The following is an 8,927-nucleotide window of genomic DNA, read 5'->3' on the forward strand; positions in this document are numbered from 1 at the left end:
TCAGCTGGCAGGATTCTGCACAATGAGTGAACAGGTACAGGCTGACAGGTGCTGCTACAGGACACCGAATAGAACCTGCAAACCACCAGGAGATGTAAACTCATGTCTTATCACAACCTTATTATTATGTCTTTATGTTTGCAAAGCAAGAATTCACCCTTTTAGATTGAGTTCCAGCATTTAGCCCAGATGGTGTCGTTTCTGAGTGGCCATGTTGTCAAGCACGTTCCCTGCTGAAGTGGCTTTGAGCAACGCTCGGAAGCCCTAAAACCTCCAGGATCTCTTTATAATAACCTAACCCGACCTTTCAGGAACAAAGTGAAAGTGAACTTCAGCACAGAAACAGGGTCTATGTTTCTACTTTATGAGTCAGCACCATAAAAACGCTCTAAGGTGTTTGAAGCCTGTTCGGAAGTCAAGCGAGAATCCGAATCTTCCTCAACTTGCTGTCACCGATAATATGCTGCCACTGTGGCTCGGCCATATGGCTAGCCTTTTAACAGATCCATCCTTTTCTCCGGCAACCTGCTCGTGCTGCACAATAACCGAGGATACAAACTGGACAGTCACGTCAGCTGTTGAATATTTTGTAGGCTTTCAGCTGAAAAAAGCAGAAATGCAAATACTTGATAGTTTGGACCAAAGAACCCGACCAGTTTCTTAACCATCGGTTTCTCTTTTCTCCACGCAGTAAAATATTCTCCTGTCTGCAGGAAATGAGAGCCAGCGATGCTCTGACAGTCTGCAGACCATATGCTGCTGCCTGCTAGCATAACTTTTTACTGCAAGCTGTCGCTCACTCCCTCTCTGCTCCCTGGGTCAGTCAAGTAGCCATCAGAGCCTGGTTGCCCATCAACCACCACGTTATTCATACTGAGACTATTGGAGGCAGTGTTGCTGTTTGAAAGGCCTGAGATGTAAATACAGTGCTAGAGGTTGGATTTTTATATAATCAGTTTTGATGGTAAATCTATTAGTATCATACTGACGTAACTGGTAAAGGACAGCTGCACTGTACAGTCGTGCTTTTATTTGAGTATTTGACTAGCTCCATCCCTGGTCTCTGGCTGAATTTGAACAAGACGTTGTCGTAATGGGGTGCGCATCTTAGACCACTAGACCACCAAGCTGTTCGCACTTTTTTGCCCACATCACCTTTGCGGCATTGCTGAAGGCTTTTACTATGAAAGGCTGACTCTTAAGCGCCCCCCCCCCCAGCACAAAACCAGGACCATAAAGAAATGGTTTTCCCACTTTGTTGTGGAAGACCTTCACTGGTCTGCACAGAGCCCTGACCTCCATCCCCATCCAAACACCTTTGGGATGAACTGGAACACTGACTGTGAGCCAGACCTTATCGCCCAGCATCAGTGGTTGGACCTCACTGATGCTCAAATCCCTGCAGCCAGGTTCCAAACCCTGGAGGAAAAGCCTGAAACCAGAACAGTGGAGGCTGTTATAGCTGCACATTGATGCGCATTTGTTTTGGAAGATGATGTTCGACTATCTCATGTGGGTGTTGTGTTGTCGATGGGTTTCTGCATACTTTAAGTTCTTCTTAATTTGAGTTATGAGTGTGTACACATAAAGATGGAGGCCTTTATAACGTGGATATTAAGTATAGATGGAAACTCTTTTGTAACAGGGAAAAAAAAATCTCATCCTGAAGGCATCACTGCTTTTCCAGAATATCTGTTAAACTTCACAGTTGTGAGCGGAGTAACTTTTTTTTTTTTAAATGTTGTCCTCCCATGGACCTTATGTGCTTGTATAATCTTTATTCATCTCTTTACAATGAGAAGAAATGCCCGAGTTGTCAGCGAGCATCATGTATTTGGCCGAGTCTCAGGTGGCTCTGATTTCCCAGCAGGCCAGATGGCAGCGCTGTGTGGGCAGTGTGTGTGTGTGTGTGTGTGTGTGTGTGTGGACGAGGGGCTGTGAGAAGAGGGCCAGCAGCCTCGTGGAGGGAGGATTGCTCACACCCTGGCTCTCTCCTCTGTCCCCGTGCAGCTGTGCTTCTCCCTCCAACTTGAACTTTTAATTTGTTCAATATGTGGCCGAGGACACCGAGTAAAACAGAACACATGTCTGGTGGCGGAGGCTCGACAGGCAGGGACAGTTCACACTTTGGTTTTTGACAAGTCCACGTCACGTACGGAGGGGTACTCGGGGTGGAGTGCACCAGCAGGGTGTATTTAAAATGAGCACTTTAAATTAAATCCTGGATTAAAGTCAAAGCCATAAGCAAGGAACACCGAGGCCGTCAGAAGGCTGCTTCCTCTGAGAGAGAGACTGCCTTCTCCTCCGGCCTTCCTTAAATTGTGGGGGCAGTGCCCCCCCCCCCCCCCCCACTGATCGCCAAACCAGGAGCACCTGAGATGGAGAGAGGAGAGGAGAAAAGAGGAGAAAGGGACACGAGGAGGGAGCGCGTAACAATTGCCATATAGTCCAGGATGAACGATCACCGTTGCTGCTACATCCTCCAGGAGCGCATTCAGATAAAACAACAGTTTTGACAGACTTGTTCGTATCTATACTTGGTGAACCAGAAAGTTTGGGGAATTTTTGAGGCAGACAGGATGTGTGGGGGGGGGGAGAGAGATGATCATGTTGCAGGTTTTATGAAGCTCACGGGGGTTTTTTGAGGACAAAGAAAGAATTAAGCAAGACTAAAGAAGCATGCCTAAAAATTCAGAGGTTGTTATTAATTTATTCTTTTCCAGGAACTTGCTCATTTTGCTCCGTCCATCTAAAAAATACTGCAAATTAAAATATCAACTGTTAGTTTAAAGTTAAACAGAGATCAGAGCTGAAGCTTAAAGGTTTGGAGCGACTTGGTGCAACTCGCCCTTTTAATAGCTTATATTTGCCCACAATCAACATTTTGGGATTTGTGTGTTCCTCAAAGTTTAATACAAAGTTTTACCTCGGAGAAGTCCTCAATAAGTCAAAGGTGGTACAGTAGCATATGTAGTGATGCACCAACTGGATCCACCAGTCAGTTTGGGCGTCCGTCAGACTGTTTCTTAGTTATTTCTGAAACCTGATGAGAAACCGGAGTCAAACCTGTTCAGGTGGAAGTGAAGCAGCAGTTCACACTGTAGGTAGCTCATGCAGTAAAAAGTGGAACATCTACAACAGCCATGTGAGTACTTTGCAGTACGAATCAGCTGTTTGGCTCATTAACATTTAGTCAGAACAACAGACAAGTGTTGGAATAGTGTGATGCGTGTTGCAGTCGTCCTGTTGCTGTTGGATTAAGTAAGCCTTAGATTAACTAAGCTACTGTATAGGCTGCAAAGCTCTAATGTGGGGAAAAAAAAAGTCTCTGTTCTGGTAATAAAATCTTTCAAAGCCTGTAGCTTATCACTGCAAAATAAGCATCTTGCAACTGGATTACAACTCTCATGCTTGCAAGTGTTTTCACACTACAGTCCAGATGGGAGATTCGTTCTGTAACCTAAATGGATGCCTTCTTTCGTGCGTCTTTTTTGTCTTTGATATTGTAAATGTGACAAACTATACAATCAATTAATACGACAATCCAATACAAACATTTTGGAAGGGGAGCTAACTCGCCATCAGCTGTGTTTATTTCCTGTGATTTGTCTCCCAGAGATTGTTGCGGAGACTCGTTTCAAACTGGTTAAGAGCCGGCGTCATCGAGAGACGAGCGCATGGCAACGTCGTGTTTTTCTGTCGTAGGTTAGTTTAATTTGTAGATCATGGAAGATTTCTAGATTATTTTCTAAATTGCAGAAGCAAAGTCATAGAAAAAAATGTCCTTTGAAACACACGAGTGTAACTTCCAGGACCTGACTCGCACTCTGGATCAGATCCTACCAGACCACAAGATGATCTACAAGTTTTCTCAGTGTGTTGTTATGATTTTAAGGTCAACTGACAGTTTTGGGCTCCGTCCACCATGAAAACCCTCAGATTGAGTACCTGTACGCAGTGAGTGGATTCAGCTGTGAATATAAATATGACTAATGTTCACTTTCCATTTCTTTGGTGAGTTGGAAGTCGTGTCCAGCTGCAACCTACAGCGGAGCCCGCTCGCCAAAGGCTTTTCAGAGCTGTGTCCGTGTCAATAATACAGACTTTAGGTCATTTCTTGGATAACTGAATGATTGTTTGCAGATGTGAGTTGATTTTGAGGTCAGGGAATTGGGAAAGTGGACCTGTACACCTGAAACATCCCCTTTTTAGATAAGTTAAGGAGCCAAATAGTAACCAGTTGTTCAGTTGATGTGGTAATCGATTTGTAGTTAGATTGTTATGCATGTTTGACTCAAATCTTTAACTACTAGAAATAAAACTATTCCTCAGTACCATCACGATCCTCTCCCAAACAATATTTTAAAGACCGTGATAAGTATTATTATTTACTATGTTCACGTATCTTGCAGGATGTCACAGCAAGACATACTACAAAAGCACATAAAAAAGACACAGAGTTTGGTCTGAGCTGTCGCGCCATCTCGTGCAGCAGAGCTCCTCAGAGGCTCGCAGCTCTGGGGGACTCAAGCTGCTCAGGGTGCGAACGCTGCGAGAGATGAGAGTCGAAATCAAACACATACAGTCACACTCTCTCCACTTCACTTCTGGAGCTCTGCCTCAAGTTACAAGCCAACAGTCCAAGTGACAAACATGTTGTCTGAGGACTGGGCAAATGTGGACCTCTGCAGCGAGGGAACAAGGCTTCGGTGCAGGTGGCTAAAAGATGAGATTATTGACTACACAAGACAATTTTCCTCCTGTAACGTTTTAGCTCTTTGTTGCGCTGTGAGTCGTTTTAAAAGTCTCCTTAACTGGAACATATTCTTATTGGCGTTGCTACGGGCAGCCAGTGAATTGATTGAGAAAATGAATCCACACCTTCAGTAATTGATGAATCATTTGAAGTAGTTCATCAAATGAAATGTATGTTCCAGCCTCTTCAGTGTGACAGTTTGCAGCTTTTCTCTGCCTCACATCATCGCACGCCGAATGTTTCTGCCTTTTTAAACTGTTATTTTAACAAAATAAACAGTTGGAAGACGACACTTTTGACTTTTGTGTCGGACCCTCTCAGGAAGATCGACACTGGATGTTGTTTGAATCACTTCAGTCACCATTATAATCACCATTTAATGTATTTGCATCTATTTCAATAGAAAGCCAGTGGATTGTCTGTAATGAACCTTATTAATCACAGTCTTCATTTGGAGGTTGATGCCTCTCTCTGACCCCCCTCCGCCCACCTCGCCCCCTCCTCTTGTCTCTTCCCCTCTCCATCTCCTTGCACCTGACTCATCCACCCGTCTATCTGCAGTCACGCTCTCGTCCGTCTGATGAGATTTCACTGACATTTCATGCTGACATATTCAGACTATTGTTCTGCCGCTCCGGGTGGCACAGGTGGGCCTCCATCTCTCCAACATGGCCCAGTTACAAGGCGGCGCTCCCTGCCAAGTCAGACCCCGCTCATCCGGGAACAGGGGAGCTGGAATGGGTTTGACCGTATTGTGCCGCACCTGCTTCGCCCTCGCACCAGATCCCCCTGCTTCGTCTGCCATTCTGCCGCCGCAGAGAGCACTTCTTCCCTCACCGAGCCCCCGTGCCGTAAAACCCGTAAAATCCACTGAACTTAGCCGCTCTGATGGCCGCGGCCAAAACAGCATCTGATGTGCCTTATTTGTTGACTGTGTGAGATTAGTTGCAGAGGGTACACGTCGAGGGGCTTACCATGCAGAGATGGAGCGAAGCCCCCACCCCTCCACCAAACACCCACCAGCCCTGCCAAATAATGAGAAATGGAAGATTCTCCAGCTTGTCTAAAGCCCTCGTCACAGTCGGTCCGTGCACACTTCTGCTCCCGAGCCAGACTGTAGTGCAGATACTGTAAGAGCTCCCACACCAGAGGAGCTGGCTGCTGACTTCTGCATTCACACCCTGCAGCTCAGGAGACACAGTCCTGCTCATCTCTGTCCACAGTACCGCCATGGGAAGCTTCCACCTTGGACTGTGTGAGGCCTGTGTGTGCAAGAATGTGCTTTTGTTTTCAGAAAAAGAGATGTGCGGCTCAAATATGTGCACATTTTAATGCAAATTCAGTTCAACACGTGAATCGAGTCTTTTGAAGTCTAATTCTGTTCTAATTCAAAACTTTCCAGTCACACATTTCTGGTTCACAGCTCACAATCATCGGCACTAATGCAACTTGGGCTGTGATCAGTTAAGGACATTTTTAGTCAACTGACAATCAGCGTCTTCTCCAGCGTGATTCTCCCGCTGCAGATGAGTGTAGTCATGCAGAGGGATTCGGTAATTGTTGATGACAGAACGCTCGTTCCCCTAAAAAGTCCCAAAAGGACTAATAAACTAAAAACGACTCAACCGAGACTGTACCGACTGATTAACTGCGTAGTCGACGAAGAGGGGGCGGCCATGAGTGCATCAACACGTCTGAAGTCATCTGTTGGGACAAGGTCTGCATTATTACCATGACAACCAAAGTAGTACAATCACCAAATGCTCATACTTGTCTCTGGAGGTCACACCTGGACAATAAGAGCTATCCAGAGAGTCTCAGTGGGACTTTGGGGTATTTTGTTTTGTGTACAGGGACGCGCCGCTATGAGGCACGACCTTTCTGTCTGAAGTCTCGGTACATGTACATGTGTGCTTCCGAAACACCAGGTAGAAGTTCAGTTGTGCATCTACATGCAGAAATGTGGCTCTGTAAACCTGCTATCTTTAACCCTCAAAGCTTCATGGTGTCTCAGGGGTTCACACAGCCCTGAGACACCAGTTTTTGCCCATGACTGTGTGGCTTTCCTCTTCCCCCAATGGACATTCATGCCGCATATTCTCACTTATCACGATTTAAAACGTTTAAGGAACTACTTTCTAAGAGAGAGACTGTCTTCTTCGTAAGAACAGTTTACAGTGAGGCCTGGGGATCATCCGGCATAACAGACACATTGTGGGAAAACATGTTGCTGTTGAGTCATGTTTCACTGCTTTGAGCAGCACAAACAAAATTCCTTTCACCCTCATTGCATTGGTCATCTGCATGGATAGATGTGACCGGAGGCAAGTGAGAACATGTGTGATTGGGGTGAACCTCTCCTTCAGGAATACTCCTGCTGTTGCCGAGGAGCCGGGCGCTGTCCTCGGACATGGAGCTGTTTGCTGCTCAAAGCCTCTTAAATATTTCAAACAAGTCAAAGGACGCAGAGGACGCATTTCTGACGAGGATTAATGAAATAAAGTACCTTTCTATGACGTTTGGAATCAGGTTACAGTAAGCACGTGTGAACACGCTGACAGAGCCAGACAGAGATGAAGAGGTGGATGAGGAGTGTGCAGAGAGGCAGCGTTGTGTGGAGGCCTGCTGGCTGCTGGGGATTCGCTGTGCGAGAGCTCCCTCTTGGTGCCAGTCGGCCTACTGTTGGTGAACAGGCTGCTGCTGCACACACACACACACACACACACACATGTTGGGTGAGACCGTGCACAGGGAGACTAAAGTGAGATGTCTTTTCTATTTTTTTGTTGTCAGTATTCTCAGAAATGTAGAGAGGGAGGAGGACTGTTTGCTGCTGGTTCGCCAGTCGATGCTTCGTTTACTGTATTTAAATACATTTTCTGCTGATTGGAAGTTTGTGTTTCTTTTAAATTATTCTGCCATGAATGTTTGTATATGTTATTTTCTATTATTAATATTGTTATTACGCTGTTTATTGAATATCTTTTGATTCAAAGTTTTTAATTTCAAAGTTTGTTTTTAGGTGTGTTGGGATGTATCACAAGACATATTTAATACATATAAATAGAATATATTAAAAACCTTTTTTTTTTTAACTTTTATCTTTATATTATTTTATTATTGTGGACACTTTTATTTTAATTATTTTAATAGAAATATCTGTTATCACTGAGTCAATTATCAAATCATGGTTTTATGTAAATTTGATGATATGGAAATAATTAGAGATGCTAATGTAGTATAATATACTATATATAAATATTAGCAAAAAATATGTCATAATTACTGTACTTGAAAAACTGTATGAAGTGGTTCTTAATTATAAAAGTTGTTCATACTTTCTCTCTCTGTGTGTTTTTCAGGGTCGGTGTATTAATTTCAACCGTGTGCAGCATCAGTAGAAGAGAAGGACTCTGTGTGAACACCAACACGAGCTGATCGCTGTGGACAAGAGAAGAATTTCAGGTTTTTAGAAGATCTGTAATCCTGCATCTAAAACCACTATCCGTTCACTTCGCTCTACTTTATGCACAAAGTTCCTTCCTGTTTCTCGGCCCTTAGACCTTTGAAGCACACAGGGTGAAACTGTTAATATTAACTCTTATTCATTAAGTTATTTACTGACTTTTTTTTTTATTACCTTTTTTTTTTTTTTTTTTTTTAATTAAGAGAAAAGAAGTTGAGTAGGTGCACAGGGCGCCCCAGAACTTAGCACTCAGACTCGGTTAGCTTTTCATGCGCACCAAAGGCTTAACATATTCTGACCATATTGTGCCTTCTGTGAAAAACCTAATTTCATGGACACAGACGGAAGCTATCTAAAAAAAAAAAAAAAAAAAAAAACATGGAGAAAGGGGCTGTTTGCCTTTGGCGTGGAAGTCGGAATAATCCCAGTGGGCCTCACAAGTGCAGAAGTCCGTTGCCTTTTGGCAATGTCTCATCACAAACCCTCTCCAACTTCAGCAGAGCTGCATGCCTGGCGGCTGCCCTTTGACTGGCTTATCTTGTCATTTTAACACTGAGAAGTGCACACGCATGACAAATTGTAGACAGGATGCCCCAAGGTATTGGAAGGCACCAAGACTTTGCCTTTAGTTTTTTTTTTTTTTTTTTTGTAAAGACACCTTCCTTTCATTATGCACTCGGGACAAGAAAATTAATAGAGCGTTAT

General features: G+C 44.1%; 1 protein-coding gene across 1 annotated transcript in view; it reads left to right on the forward strand.

Annotated features, from left to right (window-relative positions):
• Window positions 1-8,302, forward strand: part of antxr2a (ANTXR cell adhesion molecule 2a) — a 70,008-nt gene extending 61,706 nt beyond the window's left edge. The window contains exon 17 of the mRNA XM_070904372.1: window positions 8,119-8,302. Coding sequence (XP_070760473.1) covers window positions 8,119-8,157 — 39 coding nt within the window. The 3' untranslated portion in view covers window positions 8,158-8,302. The remainder of the gene's footprint in view (window positions 1-8,118) is intronic.
• Window positions 8,303-8,927: the final 625 nt, after the last annotated feature.

This window comes from Enoplosus armatus, chromosome 4, assembly GCF_043641665.1.
Source record: "Enoplosus armatus isolate fEnoArm2 chromosome 4, fEnoArm2.hap1, whole genome shotgun sequence".
NCBI classification, from domain to species: Eukaryota; Metazoa; Chordata; class Actinopteri; order Centrarchiformes; family Enoplosidae; genus Enoplosus; species Enoplosus armatus.